This window comes from Bombina bombina, chromosome 4 (assembly GCF_027579735.1).
Source record: "Bombina bombina isolate aBomBom1 chromosome 4, aBomBom1.pri, whole genome shotgun sequence".
Taxonomy (NCBI): domain Eukaryota; kingdom Metazoa; phylum Chordata; class Amphibia; order Anura; family Bombinatoridae; genus Bombina; species Bombina bombina.
Window position 1 is genome coordinate 618,062,940 of NC_069502.1, and position 21,042 is coordinate 618,083,981.

General features: G+C 40.2%; 1 protein-coding gene across 1 annotated transcript in view; it reads left to right on the top strand.

The window, feature by feature from the left end:
• The window catches only part of TAB2 (TGF-beta activated kinase 1 (MAP3K7) binding protein 2), a 354,938-nt gene that overhangs the window by 256,876 nt on the left and 77,020 nt on the right, over window positions 1-21,042 (top strand). Inside the window, 3 exon segments of the mRNA XM_053710637.1 lie at window positions 2,762-2,922; window positions 13,188-13,281; window positions 13,855-13,935. Coding sequence (XP_053566612.1) covers window positions 2,762-2,922; window positions 13,188-13,281; window positions 13,855-13,935 — 336 coding nt within the window.

Sequence of the window (21,042 nt, forward strand, 5' to 3'; positions counted from 1 at the left end):
CATTTGTTAAGGCTCTGCTGGGATCAAACATGTGTTTAGATCTAAGGCTCCTCCTTGAAGTTTAATTCTTGTCCTTAAGGTTTTGCAACTGGCTCCGTTGGAACCTATGCATGAAGTAGACATTAAATTGTTGTCTTGGAAGGTTCTTTTCCTACTAGCTGTCTATGAGATTGCTGCCTTGCAATGCGACCCTCCTTATTTGGTGTTTCATGCCGATAAGGCTGTTCTACGAACCAAGTTAGGTTTTCTTCCTAAGGTTGTGTCCATTCGCAGCATCAATCAAGAGATTGTGGTTCCTTTCTTATGTCCTAATCCTCCTCCATCGAAGGAACGTTTACAACATATTTCTGGATGTGGTTTGTGCATTGAAGTTCTATCTTCGGGCTACGAAAGAATTTAGACAAACCTCTTTCTATGTTCGTTCTCTTTTCCGGGAAGCGTAGGGGTCAGAGGGCCTCTTTGACTTCCTTATCTTTTTGTCTGAGGAGTGTCATCCGTTTAGCATAGAAATGACGGGACATAAGCCTCCTCTGAGGATTACGGATCATTCTACAAAAGCAGTGGTTCCTCTTGGGCCTTCAAAAATAAGGGCCTCTATGGATCAGATTCAGGGGCGTATTATGGCCTAGGGCGGCATATTTTTTGGGGCGGCACTTTTTGGTACCACTACCACATCACATACAGTGAGAGCAGCTTTTTATGTGCTTTTATTTATTTTTTAAATTATGACGTGCTGCGGAGCTTGTTTCCCTACATGAAAAGTGAAATTCGGCCAGCCCTGGCCGCCCCACTATCATGCAGGCACTGGGGGGGAAAAAGGGCAATGCTGCTCTAAATGTAAATGTGCATCCCCGTGAGCTCCAGGCGTCCCTTATACAACAGACAGAGCAATCTCCATGGTGACCAGTGGAAGGGGAGTATGGCTTTCTGAGAGAGGGCTGTCTGTTGCTGAAAGGCACAACACGGAATACCCCCAAGTGTCATGATCTGTGCGGGACTGTAACAAATACAGGGGTCTGTCCCGCTACCCTGATGAGGCGTCCTGCATTTAGGTACACACAGACATGATTATTTTTTATTGGCTAAGTTAGTGCCAGTGCTCTCTTAGCATAACTATTGTGAGGAGGAGAAAAGCGCAACTTCAGCGCGGGAAAGATGAGAAAGCACAGAGCAGGGACACACAGCAAGGAGCCTCGCCGAGTTAGCTTGAGAGTTCAGAGAAGGTCAGTGTTTGCGGTATGACAGTTCACTAGCACAATATGTTACTTTGCAGTGCTGCACACTGAAAACCATCCAAGACACTGCTGCAGTTTCATTACAAGGCAGGTAGAAGCAGCATGTGTAAAAAGAATAGTTTAATTGGCATTCTTTCCCAATTCCTAGAATAATGCAATTTTTGCAAGAAGGCTCTCTGCCTGTTCTTTAAAAGGTCAGATTTCAGCTCTGTCAGTTTTGTTTCACAATGTCACGAAAATTCCAGTCATTCAGAATTTCATTAATACCATGGTTAGGATCCATCCTGTTATCAAGCTTATTTCTCCTTCTTGTAATTTAGATTTGGTTCTTAGAATTCTGCAAGTACCCATTTTTGAACCAATGCATGCTCTCGACATCAAATTTCTTCCATGGAAAGTTGTGTTCTAGCCATTTCTTTAGCGAGAGGGGTGTCTACCATTTGGGCTTTCAAGAATAAGGCTTCTGATGTGAAAATTTGCAAAGCAGAAACTTGATAACCTTTAGTAAAGGTATGTAAAGATTACCATTTTGGTGTTTTTGCTTTTTCAGAAGCGGCCTTTGATAGGAAAGTACCCCAAGAAATACTTTTCTACGTTCTTCAAAACTGTTTGATCTTTTGTCTCTCTCAACATTAGGGGTAGACACCACAGCTTGGGTTTTAGCTCCCATGCGTAATGGACTAAATGTATGCTTACCTGATAAAATTCCTTTCTTTCATGGTGGTGATAGTCCACAAGCCCCGCCCAGATTATATTAATTTTTTTAATTCAAAATTTTTGAAAACTTTACCAATTTGCACCTCTTTTTCCCCTGATTTTTCCTTTTCTACATCTCTCTATCTATATCTATACAATTTAATAATTACATTTCAGCAAAATATTCTCAAAGTCTAGGTCTCGGTTATAATCCCCCTAATAAAAAAAAAAAAAAAAACTTGATGCAGATTTTGTGTGTATATGTAAAGTCGCAATGAGATATGAGTGTTTGTGTTATATTAGATTGTGTGGTGTGTTATTGCCTTTTACAACACTTTCAAGTTTGAATGCAATCAGGAATAAAGTGCACACACATTTTCGACACTTTGCCAATAATTGCAGCTACTCTTGTTGTATATTACTTGAAACATTTTCAGACCAAGCATAAAAATAGGGTCACACAGCTATGTGGTATCATTGCACTGGGTCTTGGGGAAAAAAGTTTGAAGAATCTGGGCCTAGGGCATGGCCAGAATTGTCCTTATGCACAGCAAGAAGTCATTTTGTGTTACTGGCTAATTTGCAGTATACTTGTGTACAAATTCCTTCCTTTTGCTGTATGTCAAGGTAAGCAAACTATTTCATTTTTTATAATGCATGCCACGACCCATGGGCACTGCTAATGAAACAAATAAATTAATATTGCTTTAACTGTATCTAATATACATTGAGTCACAGAGTGCAATATATTTAACTGACCACAGATAATATCTAGTGTGAGGGGGGGTTTTATGGAACAAAATTTAACCTCAAATTTTTTTGGTTTACAGCTTTACTTGTACATCAAAAAGCAAGAATGGAAAGGCTTCACCGAGAACTCGAAATGCAAAAGAACAAGCTGGATAAACTTAAAACGGAGGTTAATGAAATGGAAAATAATCTTACACGGAGACGCCTTAATAGGTCAAATTCACTTTCACAGATTCCTTCAGTAAGTTAATTCCTGTTACTCCTCATTTTCCAAAAAAAAATCTAATAATTTGAAGCTTTAACCTTCCTTCATATATCTGATTACTTTTATGGATTGTCATTAGATGTTCCCTACGTAAAATTGTTGACAATCCAAATGTAATTCCGCAGTCATTTCAGGGCTCAAACATACCATTGATTATACAGTACTGACCCAGTCAACGTACTTTGTCTCTAAATGAGGTTGTTTATTTTTTTTATGCTGAATTCTTAAGCCTATCCTACTATTAAATTATCTAGGGTTTGCCTCTCATTTCTCTTGTTAAGTGTGTTCAGTCCACGGGTCATCCATTACTTATGGGATATATTCTCCTTCCCAACAGGAAGTTGCAAGAGGATCACCCAAGCAGAGCTGCTATATAGCTCCTCCCCTCACATGTCATACCCAGTCATTCTCTTGCAAACCTCAACAAAGAAGGAGGTCGCGAGAGGAGCTGGAGTTTTTACTTAACTATTCTTCAATCAAAAGTTTGTTATTTTAAATGGCACCGGAGTGTGCTGTTTTTCTATCTCAGGCAGTATTTGGAAGAAGAAACTGCCTGCGTTTTTTTTTTTCTATGATCTTAGCAGGCGTAACTAAGATCCACTGGCTGTTCTCGACATTCTGAGGAGTGGGATAACTTCAGAAACTGGGAATAGCATGCGGGGTCCTCCGCAAATGAGGTATGTGCAGTACTTTATTTTCTGGGAATGGAATTGACTAAGAAAATACTGCTGTTACCGTATGATGTAAGTACAGCCTTAAATGCAGTAGTGGCAACTGGTATCAGGCTGATAAATGTATGTGCAGTCGAGTTATTTTCTAGGGACTAGAATTTGACTGAGAAAATACTGTTAAAACTGAAATAATACTTAAGCCTTATCTGCAGTGGTAGCGACTGGTAGCAGGCTTAGTGATAACTTTGCATGACATTGGAAAATGTTGTTTTTTAATAAAACGTTTACTGGCATGTTATTCGTTTTTATGAGGTACTTTGGTGATAAATCTCTTTGGGCATGATTTTTTTCCACATGGCTAACATATATTTTCTGCATGGAAACCGTTATATCAGGGCTCCCACTGTTGTGATAGGAGTGGGAGGGACCTTGTTTTAGCGCCTTGTTGCGCAGTTAAAAAACCCTGACAGATAGCTCAGCATGCTAAGGCACTGTGGCTGATCTCTGTAGCAACCCAAGGGTTGCAGGTTCAATCCCTGGCGAGGTCCACCCAGCCTTTCATCCTTCTGAGGTCGATAAAATGAGCAGCGCCTTACGGGTGATTAGCCATGCTTTATTCTAGCACAGTCTTCCTGCTTCTTCCTCCTTGATCCAGGACGTCTCTAGAGAGCTCAGGGGTCTGCAAAATTCATTTTTGAGGGAGGTAATCAGTCACAGCAGATCTGTGACAGTGTGCTTGACTGTGATTTAAAGCGTTAAATCTTAATTGATATCCGTTTTATCCGTTTTGGGTATTGAGGGGTTAATCATCCTTTTGCTAATGGGTGCAATCCTCTGCTAATAATACACTTCTTGTTAAGAATTGTTTAATTATATCTGTATTTTTGAAGCGCTGCAGCGTTTTTTTTATATTGCTTGTAAACTTATTGAAAGTGATTTCCAAGCTTGCTAGTTTCATTGCTAAGTCTGTTTAAACATGTCTGATTCAGAGGAAACTGTTTGTTCATCATGTTCAAAAGCCAATGTGGAGCCCAATAGAACGATGTGTACCAATTGTATTGATATTGCTTTGAATAAAAGTCAATCTGTACCGAAAGAGAAACTATCACCAGACAACGAGGGGGAAGTTATGCCGCCTAACTCTCCTCACGTGTCAGTACCTGCGTCTCCCGCTCGGGAGATGCGTAGGATTGAGACGCCAAGTACATCTAGGCCCTTACAAATCACTTTACATGATATGGCTAATGTTATGAAAGAAGTATTATATAATATGCCCGAATTAAGGGGCAAGCGCGATAGCTCTGGGTTAAGGACAGAGCGCGCTGATGACACGAGAGCCATGTCTGATACTGCGTCACAATTTGCAGAACATGAGGACGGTGAGCTTCATTCTGTCGGTGACGGTTCTGCTCCGGGGAGACCGGATTCAGAAATTTCAAATTTTAAATTTAAGCTTGAGAACCTCCGTGTGTTACTAGGGGAGGTATTAGCGGCTCTGAATGATTGCGACACGGTGGCAATTCCAGAGAAATTGTGTAGGTTGGATAGATACTATGCGGTACCGGTGTGTACTGACGTCTTTCCTATACCAAAAAGACTTACAGAAATTATTAGTAAGGAGTGGGATAGACCCGGTGTGCCTTTTTCCCCTCCCCCGATATTTAGAAAAATGTTTCCTATAGACGCCACCACACGAGACTTATGGCAGACGGTCCCTAAGGTGGAGGGAGCAGTTTCTACTTTAGCCAAGCGTACCACTATCCCGGTGGAGGATAGCTGTGCTTTCTCAGATCCAATGGATAAAAAATTAGAGGGTTATCTTAAGAAAATGTTTGTTCAACAGGGTTTTATATTGCAGCCTCTTGCATGCATTGCGCCTGTCACGGCTGCAGCGGCATTCTGGTTTGAGTCTCTGGAAGAGGCGATTCGCACAGAGCCATTGGATGAGGCTTTGAGCAAAGTTAGAACCCTTAAGCAAGCTAATGCGTTTGTTTCAGATGCCGTAGTACATCTAACCAAACTTACGGCTAAAAATTCCAGATTCGCCATACAGGCGCGCAGAGCGCTCTGGCTTAAATCCTGGTCAGCGGATGTAACTTCCAAATCTAAGCTACTTAACATTCCTTTCAAAGGGCAGACCTTATTCGGGCCCGGCTTGAAGGAAATTATTGCTGACATTACGGGAGGTAAGGGCCATGCCCTTCCTCAGGACAGGGCCAAACCAAAGGCCAAACAGTCTAATTTTCGTGCCTTTCGTAACTTCAAGGCAGGAGCAGCATCAACTTCCTCCGCTCCAAAACAGGAAGGAACTACTGCTCGTTACTGACAGGGTTGGAAAGGCAACCAGTCATGGAACAAGGGCAAGCAGGCCAGAAAGCCTACTCCCGCCCCTAAGACAGCATGAAGACAGGGCCCCCTATCCGGAGACGGATTTAGTGGGGGGCAGACTTTCTCTCTTCGCCCAGGCTTGGGCAAGAGATGTGCAGGATCCCTGGACGTTGAAGATTATATCTCAGGGATACCTTCTGGATTTCAAAACCTCTCCCCCACAAGGGAGGTTCCATCTTTCGAGGTTATCAACAAACCTAGTAAAGAGAGAGGCATTTCTACAAGGTGTACAAGACCTCTTAATCATGGGAGTGATCCACTCAGTTCCGCGATCGGAACAGGGACAAGGATTTTACTCAAATCTTTTTGTGGTTCCCAAAAAAGAGGGAACCTTCAGACCAATCTTGGACTTAAAGATCTTAAACAAATTCCTAAGGGTACCATCGTTCAAGATGGAAACCAATCGAACCATCCTACCCATGATCCAAGAGGGTCAATATATGACCACAGTGGACTTAAAGGATGCTTACCTTCATATACCGATTCACAAAGATCATTATCGGTACCTAAGGTTTGCCTTTCTAGACAGGCATTACCAGTTTGTGGCTCTTCCCTTCGGGTTAGCCACGGCCCCGAGAATTTTTACGAAGGTTCTGGGCTCACTTCTGGCGGTACTAAGACCACGAGGCATAGCGGTGGCTCAGTACCTAGACGACATTCTGATACAAGCGTCAAGTTTTCAGAATGCAAAGTCTCATACAGAGATAGTTCTAGCATTTCTGAGGTCGCATGGGTGGAAAGTGAACGTGGAAAAGAGTTCTCTGTTACCACTCACAAGGGTTCCTTTTCTAGGGACTCTTATAGATTCTGTAGAGATGAAGATTTACCAGACGGAGTCCAGGTTATCAAAGATTCTCAATGCTTGCCGTGTCCTTCATTCCGTTCCAAGCCCATCAGTAGCTCAGTGCATGGAGGTAATCGGCTTAATGGTCGCGGCAATGGACATAGTGCCATTTGCGCGCCTGCATCTCAGACCGCTGCAACTATGCATGCTCAGTCAATGGAACGGGGATTACTCAGATCTGTCCCCTTTGCTAAATCTGGACCAGGAGACCAGAGATTCTCTTCTCTGCTGGTTGTCACCGATTCATCTGTCCAATTGTAACAACGGATGCCAGCCTTCTAGGCTGGGGAGCGGTCTGGAATTCCCTGAAGGCTCAGGGATCGTGGACTCAGGAGGAGAAACTCCTTCCAATAAACATTCTAGAATTAAGAGCAATATTCAATGCTCTTCTAGCTTGGCCTCAGTTAGCAAAACTGAGGTTCATCAGATTTCAGTCGGACAATATCACGACTGTGGCTTACATCAATCATCAAGGGGGCACCAGGAGTTCCCTAGCGATGTTGGAAGTCTTGAAGATAATTCGCTGGGCAGAGTCTCACTCTTGCCACCTGTCAGCGATTTACATCCCAGGCGTAGAGAACTGGGAGGCGGATTTCCTAAGTCGCCAGACTTTTCATCCGGGAGAGTGGGAACTTCACCCGGAGGTATTTGCTCAACTGATTCGTCGTTGGGGCAAACCGGATCTGGATCTCATGGCATCTCGCCAGAACGCGAAGCTTCCTTGTTACGGATCCAGGTCCAGGGACCCGGGAGCGGTGCTGGTAGATGCATTAGCAGCCCCTTGGGTTTTCAACATAGCTTATGTGTTTCCACCATTTCCGTTGCTACCTCGACTGATTGCCAGGATCAAACAGGAGAGGGCATCGGTAATTCTGATAGCGCCTGCGTGGCCACTCAGGACCTGGTATGCAGACCTAGTGGACATGTCGTCCTGTCCACCATGGTCTCTTCCTCTGAGACAGGACCTTCTAATTCAGGGTCCTTTCAACCATCCAAACCTAATTTCTCTGAGGCTGACTGCCTGGAAATTGAACGCTTGATTCTATCAAAGCGTGGGTTTTCGGATTCGGTTATTGATACATTAATACAGGCTCGGAAACCTGTGACCAGAAAAATGTACCATAAGATATGGCGTAAATATTTATATTGGTGCGAATCCAAGAGTTACTCATGGAGTAAGGTTAGGATTCCTAGGATAAAGGGACAGATTTCAGCTCTGTCTATTCTTTTACACAAACGTCTGGCAGAGAATCCAGACATCCAGGCCTTTTGTCAGGCTTTGACTAGGATTAAGCCTGTGTTTAAAGCTGTTGCTCCTCCGTGGAGCTTAAACTTGGTTCTTAAAGTTCATCAGGGTGTTCCGTTTGAACCCCTTCATTCCATTGATATTAAGCTTTTATCTTGGAAAGTTTTGTTTTTGATGGCTATTTCCTCGGCTCGAAGAGTCTGAGTTATCTGCCTTACATTGTGATTCTCCTTATCTGATCTTTCATTCAGACAAGGTAGTACTGCGTACTAAACCTGGGTTTTTGCCTAAGGTTGTTTCTAACAGGAATATCAATCAAGAGATTGTTGTTCCATCATTATGTCCTAATCCTTCTTCAAAGAAGGAACGTCTTTTGCATAATCTAGACGTGGTCCGTGCTCTGAAGTTCTACTTACAGGCAACTAAAGATTTTAGACAAACTTCTTCTCTGTTTGTCGTTTACTCTGGACAGAGGAGAGGTCAAAAGGCTTCGGCTACCTCTCTCTCTTTTTGGCTTCGTAGCATAATACGTTTAGCCTATGAGACTGCTGGACAGCAGCCTCCTGAAAGAATTACAGCTCATTCCACTAGAGCTGTGGCTTCCACCTGGGCCTTTAAGAATGAGGCCTCTGTTGAACAGATTTGCAAGGCTGCAACTTGGTCTTCACTTCATACTTTTTCCAAATTTTACAAATTTGACACTTTTGCTTCTTTGGAGGCTAGTTTTTGGAGAAAGGTTCTACAGGCAGTGGTTCCTTCTGTTTAATGTTCCTGCCTTGTCCCTCCCATCATCCGTGTACTTTAGCTTTGGTATGGGTATCCCATAAGTAATGGATGACCCGTGGACTGAACACACTTAACAAGAGAAAACATAATTTATGCTTACCTGATAAATTTATTTCTCTTGTAGTGTGTTCAGTCCACGGCCCGCCCTGTATTTTTAAGGCAGGTTCTAAATTTTAAAATTATAACTCCAGTCACCACTGCACCTTATAGTTTCTCCTTTCTCGTCTTGTTTCGGTCGAATGACTGGATATGACATGTGAGGGGAGGAGCTATATAGCAGCTCTGCTTGGGTGATCCTCTTGCAACTTCCTGTTGGGAAGGAGAATATATCCCATAAGTAATGGATGACCCGTGGACTGAACACACTACAAGAGAAATACATTTATCAGGTAAGCATAAATTATGTTTTTTACTTTACAGAAGGATCTATATCTCTGATAGATTGCTACCAGAAGAACTAGCATTACTACACAGGTGTCTGAAAAGCCCATGAATTTTACAAATATATTTGCTTAAATTTATTTGGAAACATTTGTATGGTTTTCTTGAGGTAACCTCTCTGCCTCCCCCAATAGCTCCTATTATTCTTTATCAGATTAGACTTTCTCATCTGAAGATGATAGTGTATATGGCCATAATATTATTGGTCTATTTTACTTGGACACTGCAGAATGCCTGCCGTAAAGCTAAACGATCCTTTTGTAGTTAAGAGTTGCCCCAGATATTTAAAAGCAATAAGGTCTTCCTTTCGTGTACTAATAGAAACTGTAAATGCATTAGCATCTGCCTTTTAAGACAAATGACTAAGCATGTTTGCTCTGGTTGAAATATTTTCTTTTTTTGGATATTCTAGCATTACATGTTTGTATATTGGCCTTTCATACCTTTACCCATCAAAAGAATGGTACTTCTTCCATCACTCTGCTTACCTCAAAGTGGTATTAGCCCAATTGGCAGTGAGGTCTTGGGTTCTTTCTTTAGACCATTGGTGTTCACAGCCTGTATAGTTTGCATTATTAAAGGGACATTCAACATATATGCATTTAAAAGAACACCATTTGCACTAAAAAATAAGCATGTTGAATCTGTTTATTTTTATTGGGAAACTAATAGAAATACCATTCTTATGTACAGCTGATCCATGTGATAGAGGGTCAATGGCTGACATTTTTATTAAATTATCCTATTAAATATATTCTATTTTTCCAATATAATGGAACTCTAAACAACAAACCTATTTTTCCCCCTCTTTGTATTATCTTATTTCTTGTGGTGAAATACAATCAAACATAATTTCACATTTTATTTCTTGATGTTAACAAAACAATTATAATATGTTTATAGCAGACTATAGTTACATTTAATTAGACAAATTATCACAAACTTCTTTTCATCATCTTTATAAATGATATTGACATATCATTTTCTATTAAGCTTGCTAATGCATGGCTTAACAGGAATATTACAATGTATGCTTTACAAAATAGTTTTTTTGTTTATTAATATGCATGTATTGAAACAGATATACAGTATCTCACAAAAGTGAGTACACCCCTCACAATTTTATAAATATTTTATTATATCTTTTCATGTGACAACACTGAAGAAATGAAACTTTGCTACAATGTAAAGTAGTGGGTGTACAGCCTGTATAACAGTGTAAATTTGCTGTCCCCTCAAAATAACTCAACACAGCCATTAATGTCTAAACCATTGGCAACAAAAGTGAGTACACAAGTGGAAATGTCTAAATTGAGCCCAATTAGCCATTTTCCCTCCCCGGTGTCATGTGACTAGTTAGTGTTAAAAGGTCTCAGGTGTGTTAAATTTGGTGTTATCGCTCTCACACTCTATCATACTGGTCACTGGAAGTTCAACATGGCAACTCATGGCAAAGAACTCCCTGAGGATCTGAAAAAAAGAATTGTTTAACGTAAAGATGGCCTAGCACATAAGTTCGTTGCCAAGACCTTGAAACTGAGCTGCAGCACGGTGGGCAAGACCATACAGCGGTTTTATAGGACAGGTTCCACTCAGAACAGGCCTTTCGCCATGGTCGACCAAAGAAGTTGAGTGCACGTGCTCAGCGTCATATCCAGTGGTTGTCTTTGGGAAATAGACTTATGAGTGCTGCCAGCATTGCTGCAGAGGTTGAAGGGGTGGGGGGTCAGCCTGTCAGTGCTCAGACAATACGCCGCACACTGCATCAAATTGGTCTGCATGGCTGTTGTTCCAGAAGAAAACCTATTTTAAAGATAATGCACAAGAAAGCCCGCAAACAGTTTGCTGAAGACAAGCAGACTAAGGACATGGATTACTGGAACTATGTCCTGTGGTCCGATGAGACCAAGATAAACTTATTTGGTTCAGATGGTGTCAAGCGTGTGTGGCAACAACCAGGTGAGGAGTACAGTCAAGCATGGTGGTGGGTGTGTCATGGTCTGGGCCTGCATGAGTGCTGCAGACACTGGGGAGCTACAGTTCATTGAGGGATCCATGAATGCCAACATGTACTGTGACATACTGAAGCAGAGCATGATCCCCTCCCTTCGGAGACTGGGCCTGCAGTGCAGTATTCCAACATAACGACCCCAAAACACACCTCAAAGACGACCACTGCCTTGCTAAAGAAGCTGAGGGTAAAGGTGATGGACTGGCCAAGCATGTCTCCAGACCTAAACCCTATTGAGCATCTGTGGGGCATCCTCAAACGAAAGGTGGGGGTGGGCAAGGTCTCTAACATCCACCAGCTGCATGATGTCGTCATGGAGGAGTGGAAGAGGACTCGAGTGGCAACCTGTGAAGCTCTGGTGAACTCCATGCCCAAGAGGGTTAGGGCAGTGATGGAAAATAATGGTGGCCACACAAAATATTGACACTTTGGGCCCAATTTGGACATTTCCACTTAGGGGTGTACTCACTTTTGTTGCCAACTGTTTAGACATTAATGGATGTGTGTTGAGTTATTTTGAGGGGACAGCAAATTTACACTGTTGTACAGGCTGTACACTCACTACTTTACATTGTAGCAAAGTCATTTCTTCAGTGTTGTCATATGAAAAGATATAATAAAATATTTACAAAAACGTGAGGGGTGTACTCACTTTTGTGAGATACTGTATATCAGAGACTGTTTAAAAAGGAAATGAGAAGGGAAAACAAAATATAGTATTTTTTATTGCATATTACATTTCGATACAACTATTAAATATAAATAATACAAGATATTGCCATCTGGAGTACTGCAGTGTTTGTATTATAATTTGTTTTTCCTCTAAAAAAAAATCCAGAAAAAAGCTGCTCCCTTGCTTAGAAGCCATACCCCAAAAGATCTATTAGTAGCCTGACATCCATTTTACTATTACAAAAATCGGTAACACTTTTCGAAATGCTATCTTAAAGATGCAGCAAATGGGGGGGGAAATCAGTAATGTTTCTTTAATATCTAGTTGTGTTTTTTTAACGGTTTTGTTAGACGAAACTTTATCCAGCTTGTATCTAATTCAATTGTTAATGAAATCTAGCAAATGCTCATTCCTGTTGAGCACTGAAATTGCCTGTTCTCTTACATCCAAACCCAGAAATGTATGAAGCATCTGCTCTTTGCATGTGTTCCAGTGAGTGTATTGCTGGTTTTCCCAAATGTTAAAGATGTGGTTGGATATGGCATCTTGTTCATTGGTGACCAATAAAAATTCCTATGCAGGATCAATTTTCCGAATTTTCCAGGACTGTTTCTAAAAGTGGTTGTATATAAATCAGTTTGAACCCGTATTGTTCAACCTGTTCTTTTGAAAGATATCAGATTTTCTGCTCAAGCATCTACATAACCATAAGTTTAGTACATTTCAACTAGACTTGAAAACTATGAAGAAGTTTGTCAGGAAATTGTTTCTACAATAAACTCTTAAGGGATATGTGCACATGTGCAATCTTAGCACTGCAATTTCATCATCTTTTCCTTTTAAGTCCATCATTTTTTCTTTGTGGCCCTTTATTTAGTTTAGGTGTTAGAAAATCTTTATGAAAAGCCTTGACATTCTTTATTTTAATATAAATATATGGTATTTCCTATTTCTCCTCTTGTTCTTTACTATCAGTTTATCAAGTTGTGCATTAAAAGAAACTTTTTTAGTATTTCTGCCTTTTAAAAATGTTCCTTCTTAACAGAAACAAAAGTGATTCTTGAATATAAATCTGACCATTCAAGATTTGCCTAGTGTTTTCTGTTAAGTAGAGTTTTAAAACATTTTCTAAATGTGTAATGTGTTTTTTTTTTCTCCCCCCTCCAAAAAAATAAAAAAAGCTGGAAGAAATGCAGCAGTTAAGGAGTTGCAACCGTCAGCTGCAGATTGACATAGACTGTCTCACCAAAGAGATTGATCTTTTTCAGGCAAGAGGTATGTTGTACAAGAGCAGACACACCCTGAAAAGGATCTTGTCAGAGTAATAATGTGCAATTTTTTAATCCATATATAGTGTGTTTTTAGGCTGTTTTTTTCCCTCTATCAACGCATTCAAAGTAAAAAGTTATGCGTAATAGTGAAACCACCCCTCTTTTTGTCTAACCTTTTATGTAAATTATTATAAAGTTGTTACATAATTCTTCTTTCTACACGCTATGAATTGACATGCAGTCTTTAACATATGTCAATATAGAAATTGTTTGTTTAAAGGATAGGAAAGTCAAAATTAAACTTGGCTAATTAGATGTGTTCAGCTAGCTTCCAGTAGTGCAATGCTGTTCCTTCAGCAAAGGATAACAAGAGAATGAAGCAAATTTGATAACCGTAGTAAATTGGAAAGTTGTTTAACATTGTAAGTTCTATGAAATAAAAATTTTGGGTTTCCTTTCCTTTTAACATTTTTTCCCTTTCTTAATGCAAACTAAGAATGCCCCTGGTGTCTATATTGGAGTAAGCAGTAAATATCAAAGTAAAACGCAAAAATAAACTTGTTTTGTTTTGTTACAGGACCACATTTTGATCCCAGTGCTATTCATAACTTTTATGATAACATTGGTTTTCTTGGTCCTGTGCCGCCGAAGCCAAAAGGTACAGTATCTCTTGGTAAGTTAATCATAGTTTTTCACATAAGGCATGTAAAGACAAAATGCATTCCACACTAGTCACAAAAAATTAAACCAAACCTCAAATTGTAGTTTATTGCCCTCAAGATATAAGCCAGTTAGCCAACAATAGGTCAAAAAAGTTACTATTCTATATAGTATTAAAAATAGGCTAAAGCCCAATGTCCTGTCCTTAAATAGTGGAAATTGATAGCTCTGCATAAAGGCATAATTTTAAAAGTTGACTGTACAGTGGTGCAGAGGGGCATAGTAGTCCAAACTAAAATACACAACACTTCTACGCTTTTAACTAAAAGTATTTTTTGCACTATGCACATATTAGAAGAATTACTAGTAAATTATATCAATGGCTTAGTTATAATATGTACTGTACTGACACAGAGTGCATACTTGCATATGCTAATTGCACCCACATGGAAAGAATGATCCTTCTTGTAGAGTTGTCGGTGACGTGCAGGGGATATAGTACATTGTAGGTAAATCAAGCTTCACAGTTTTACGCCTCACTCAATGAGGTTTTTATTTATTTTAATGTAAAGTAAGAGAGCTCAGACTGAAATATCACAGCACATATTATGTATGGCTTAAAAGTACATGGGGGGGAATGCTTTTAACTTAGTTAGTGGGTGTGTCAAATATATATTTAGAATGCTCTGGGGTTGAGTGTATTCTAACTAAAAAATGAAACACCAATAACTAGTTTCAGCTATTACCACCACCCAAAAATGAACATTTTATTGTAAATTCTGAATGTATGAGTCTGTCTAGTTCGTTGTCTGTAATATGACATATAAAAAATAGATAGCACTTACTTGTATACAGTATACAAAAAGCAGAAAAATACTTTAAAAACAGAAAGTAGAGGCATTTGTTACATCTGTTGTCACATCTGTAGCATGGAACTGTCAAGCACAGCTTTTTCTGCCTGTATTGTCATTACCCCTAAATACCGTTATATAAAAGCAGCATATTTTTCTAGAGGAGGGTTAAATCAATGTGCATGTTCATTTCCTTGAAAAACTCATGTAGCAGGTTTAACATTTTGATTGCATGAAACACTACCAGCAGTGAGGATTAAGAGTAAATGCAATGATTTATCTTATATTGCTGAAGGTTTATTTGAAGGAATCAGACACCCCTACATAGCAATATACTCCTCCTGCCACTTCTGCTACACACCTTTCTTAATATAAATTGTAAACATGATCTCTGGGGACCCCCCCCCCCCAACATGTCTCTAGTTGTGCTGCATGTGCACAAAAAATGTTTGAATGTCCAAGAGAGCTAAAACAAAGAATTTACTAATTCTAAAATGTAAACAATTCACATAGCTTAAACTAGTTATTTCCATAAGTTAACATATTATATGCAGTGTTTAATTCAGCTCTATTGAAGACAAGCAAAATACCACTCTCAGCAGCCTAAATACAAGTTACAAATACATTGGCAGTAACACAGACTTAGTTGTCATTTAAATACTCTTCCCAGAGAATTATGACGGAGTGGTAGTCAGACATTTTCGATGATTTAAAATCTTTCCAAAGAAAGTGGAAAACATACTCTCATGCCTGATTCTTCTATGGTAGGGGGGTATTAGGTTGTTTCTAATATTTAGGAATGAGAGCTTTCGCACTATTAATCATGATTTCAAGCAAAGTGTGGCGTAATTCACAAGGATTGTGTGGATACTTAATAGCAAAATGAGTGGATCTAAGGGGAGTGTTACTGCAAGCACAAGTTCAATTTCGGAAATCGCTACTACCATATCTATAAATCTTAGGGCATGACCACAATATTTGCGTCATAGTACCTACATTTCACAGCCTCTCAAACAATTATGATCTGCCGGATGGAGGATTTTTGCTAGTGTCTGCATCTCATCCAGTATTTTTGCATTTGGCACCGCTAGTCCTGCAGAGGAGGACTTAGCAGACTTGGAAAGAAAATAGGGTGCTACTCTTATTCAGAGATTTCTCCATTACATTTTTAGACCAGGCATTAATATATTTAGGGAGCTGTAGAGAGTTATGTGCTAATAACAATTTGTAGTTCTATGATGATACTCCTTTCACAGAAATGTCATTATAGTAAAGCTGCTCAAATTAAGTGAGAGGACTTAACATATTCGCTATTGGGAGATGAGTGAAGAAAGTGAGAGATTTTGAGATACATCAGCCATCTGCCAAGAGCTCCATCTCCTGTAGTGTCAAGTTCCAATTGTAACTTAATTTTACCATTGGCCTACACAGAATGGCATTTTACGAACCTGTACAGTGTATGCGCATTAGGGAATTCTCGACCCAGTCCACTAGGAAAACTCAGATTTCTAAAATAGAGGTATGAAAGGGGAGGGGGATAGAAGATATAGAACTAAAAGTAGTGATCATTTTATCCCATTGTTTAAATTACAAGAAAAGGATTGGCGTTGTTCAAGGCAGTTCAAAAACTTCCTTATTATGGGTATCGTGATAAGGTATGTTCAAGCATCACCCATTCCTTACAGTCCGCTTGCTTACACCAATCTACTATTCTCTGATGGTTTACTGCTCAGTGATACTGTAACAAATTAGGTTCTCCGACCACCACCTTGTACTTTCAGCCTATATAGAATGTGCTTTGCTACTATAGGGTAACCTCCCATCCAAATGAAGTCATTAAATATAGAAGGTGTGGCAGCATGACCATTTTAACTGCTGCTACCCTACCAACCCAAGATAGGTGTTTTCTTTTACAAGATACGATGAGTCCACAGATTTCATCCTTACTTATGGGATATTGCCTCCTGGTCAGCAGGAGGAGGCAAAGAGCTCCACAGCAGAGCTGTATAAATAGCTCCTCCCTTTCCTCCCAACCCAGTCATTCTCTTTGCCTGTGTAAGTGATAGGAAGAGGTAAAGTGAGGTGTTAGTTATAGATTCTTCAATCAAGAGTTTTTTATTTTTACAAGTGGTACCGCAGTGTGCTACTTTGTTCTGGGGTGTAGCCTAGACAAGATCAGTCTCTTCAGTTAAAAGTAAAGCATTTGGTGGCTTTGAAGCAATGGGAACTTGTGGGATTTTATTCTCACTGCGCCTCCCATACATGGTTTGCTGCCCTACCTGCAAAAGTCTGACTAAGAGAGGCTCAGGACTTTTTGTTATTTCCACAGGCCAATGTGAGGAGAAATTGAGGGCCTCGCAAGCCGGGTGGACTGCCTTACTGCCGGGCAGAGTTTTCAGGTAAGTGCTGAATTTTGTTTTCTGTAGTAGATCACAGAAATATTTGGCACTATATATATATCTATTTATATTCCTGGGTAACTGTATCCCTAAGAGAGGGTAAGTTATTGGGCAGTTGCTGCTAGGACGTGTTGAGTGGCTCTTTATAATCTCGCCATGCTCCCTGCTCCCATCGGCTTGTATAATTGAAAAAATGGCCATTGGGGAGGTTTATCGTAGTGCAGCTTGAAGAGTGTGAAACTTTCATGGGCTTCCAACAGCTTACATTCTAAGTTAAAGGCTGACAGGGAGGTTTATTTCTTTTTACCCTACGGCTTACAATCCTAAGGTTACCAGCCAACTTGGGGTTATTTGGGTCAGTATAAAGTAATACATGATCTGCTCCCGACGGCTTTCACTGCTAGAGACTCTATGTCTGCATGATGCGTGTCCCTGCTCCCAACAGCCTACATTTTAAATTTAAAGACTGACAGGGAGGTTTATTTCTCTTTCCCCAGCGGCTTACAATACTATGATGGCCAGCCGACAAGGGGTTATTTGTGTTCAGTATAAAAGCTCCCAACTAAACTTGGTAGCCGACAGGGAGGTTATACTTGTTTAACATGAGCATGTGATGTCTGCATGGTGCGTGTTTCTGCTCCAACGGCTCGCAGTACTAAATTTAGCAGCTGATAGAGGCAGCCGACAGGGAGGTTGTTTCTGTTCAACACTCAAGTGTCATGTGTGCTAGTACATGTCCCTACTACCAATGGCTTACTACTAGCAGCTAACAGAGAGATTTGTTTCTCTTCACTTGATGGTGTTTGGCGTGATTGGGGCCTGTTTTGATTCCTTTGGCTTACAATATTGTAATTAGCAGCCGACAAGGATTATACTGCTTCAGTGTATGACATACTTGGTTCAGACTTCACTCCCTACGGCTTACAATACTTAGTTAGCAGCCGCGTGGGGTGTTGAGGGTCATCTGTTTTACATGGTATGTACTGCTTGTACTGCATACTTCTAAAGCCTATGCTGGATTTTAGCGCTCCAGACGGCTTCATTTTGTTATACTTTGAGCCGCCCGGGTGATTTAGTGGTATACGCCCACAATGGGTGGAGTTGCTAGTTTGCGCTGTTTTCGGGCGCTTTCGCTATCCCTAGAGCGAAGTTTTTACATAGGTCAGAGTCTTCACACCTATGATGGGCGGAGTGGCTTATTCGCGCCGCTTTCAGGTGCTTTCTCTCCTAAATTCTGCAAGTGTGGGAGTTGGGGCGTCGTGACGCCCACGAGGGGCAGAGCTCTGTGACGACTGTGGGGGGATTCCCTCTTCTCCTTCATAAAGTATACCGGGGGCAGAGCGTCTTACCAAGCCCAGTGTTAATTTCCCTTTCATTGCGGGTCTAACACGCTGTGAGAGTGCAGTTTGACTGCTTTTCTATCACTCGTTTTTACTCAAACACTTTGCATGTTTACAGAAAATTTGTTTTTTGCGAAAGGGACATGAGGGGTTGATAGGCATCTCTCAACAAAGTACTTAATGAGCTATATGTTATATGATCTCTGAGAACTACTGCAGTTCATCAATCCAACCCTGCAGGTGTACAGTAAAAAAGTTGCTGTTTAGTATTTAAAGTGACAGTAACGTCTTTTTCATTTGTTAATTTTATTAAAAATTTTCAGCTGTTTTATTTCATCCATTGTGTCTTTGGATGGAACAAATGCTCGCAAATAAGACAAGAAAAGACTCCAGACAGATTACTCGGCATGCTATGGCACTGTGGCGGAGTTCTGTAGCAACCCAAGGGTTGCAGGTTAGATCACCAGGGAGGTCCTCTCAGCCTTTCATCCTTCCGAGGTTGATAAAATGAGCAGCGCCTTGAGACCCTTACCGGTGATTAGCCGCACTTTACAAGTACCCAATACATACATACATATTTCCAGATATGTATACACATATAACCACATAGATACATATGTATACATATATAGACATACATAAGTGCATTGTAGCCCTTTGCAGTTAAAGGGACAGTCAACATCAGAATGTTTAAAGGGATAGTCTAGTCCAAAAAAAACTTTCATGATTCAGATAGGGCATGTAATTTTAAACAATTTTCCAATTTACTTTTATCACCAATTTTTCTTTGTTCTCTTGGTATTCTTAGTTAAAAGCTTAACCTAGGAGGTTCATATGCTAATTTCTTAGACCTTGAAGGCCGCCTCTTAAGAATGCATTTTAACAGGTTTTTCAGCACTAGAGGGTGTTAGATCATGTTTTTCATATAGATAACACTGATCTTGTGCACGTGAAGTTACCTGGGAGTCATCACTGATTGGCTAAACTGCAAGTCTGTCAAAAGAACTGAAATAAAAGGGGCAGTCTGCAGAGGCTTAGATACAAGATAATCACATAGGTAAAAAATATATAAATATAACTGTGTTGGTTATGCAAAACTAGGAAATGGGTAAACAAGGGATTATCTATCTTTTAAAACAATAACAATTCTGGTGTAGACTGTCCCTTTAAGTCAGTTTCTTTCAAGATTTAAAGAGACAGTACTGTCTCTTTCTGTGCCAATTTTGTAAAACAACTTTACGTTGTTTATTTGTTCCTTCATCTTTTGTGATTAGAGATGGAACAAAAGTGTACATACTGAGGTTTCTTGTTCAGACTTCAGGAGACAGTTTTTTTGTGTACCTTTTTTTAAAAAAAAATAAATAAATAAAATCTGTACTTTTCTTTATGGAGGCTTGGAAAACAATTCCCAGGGGAAGAAGCCTTTTCCGCCTTAGTTATAAGTTTTACTATTCCCATAGAAGGATAGTTGTGGATTTCATACTATGTATGTGCCACGGTATCTTCCTTGGATGTTATCCAGGATAGGTTGAACACTCTTAAGCGGGTTGATTCCTTTATATGCATATCTCCCTTTCATGTTGTCAATTTGGGAGACAATGTTTTGAGTTCCTTTTTTCTCGTAGGACATGAAAAACTATCAATCAAAAAGGGACGGCAAAACTATATGGAGATACTGTTCATTTTGCCTGCTGTTGAATAAGGACAGCATAACTGACATCTCCCGATCAGGAACCGGATCATGTAGGGGACATTCTTCCTTCGCTCAGACTTGGGTTAGAATATTTGGAGATCTAAGTATTGAAGAGTTTTAGATCTCAGAAGTTTAAGCAAGTTTTCTTGGGTTACGGTCCTTCACGATGGAAGCCATTTGTTTCATTTTTCCTTTCACCCTGGTCAACAGTAGATTGTAAGACGTGTTCTTACTTGTTCCTGTCCACTGGGATCATCCAAAGTTTCTAAACGTTTGTATTAACCCAAATATTCTGGTGTATCTGTGGGCAGTATTTCACGTGCAAGGATTTGCGGTGGCATCTTATCTGGACCACATCCTATTCCAGTCGCCACCTTTTCAACCTGCTAGATTCCACATGGAACTGTCGTTTTACTTCCTAGGGCTTCACGGTGGAATGATTATTTGGATGAGTTCTTTTATCCCATATACAGGGGTAATTTTGAACCATTCTAGCTTCTATATTGATGAAAGACGTCTAGACGTCAAGGATTTTTGATCCTTGTCTAGTTCTTCAGTCCTCTCCTTGGCCATCAGTAGCTTAATATCATGGAGGTATTGGGCTGATGGTTTGGCAATGGGCTTTGTCCTGTTTGCTCTGCTTCATTGTTGGCCTTTGCAGTTCTCTATGTTTAGGTAATGGAACGGAGGTTATTTGGATTTATCTTCTCAAATACATTTGAATTCCTATAGACTTTCTGGAGCTGAGAGCGATATTTAATGCCTTTTTGACCTGTTCTCAGTTGATTTTTTTTTTCTTTTCAACTTATCAGGTTTCAGTTG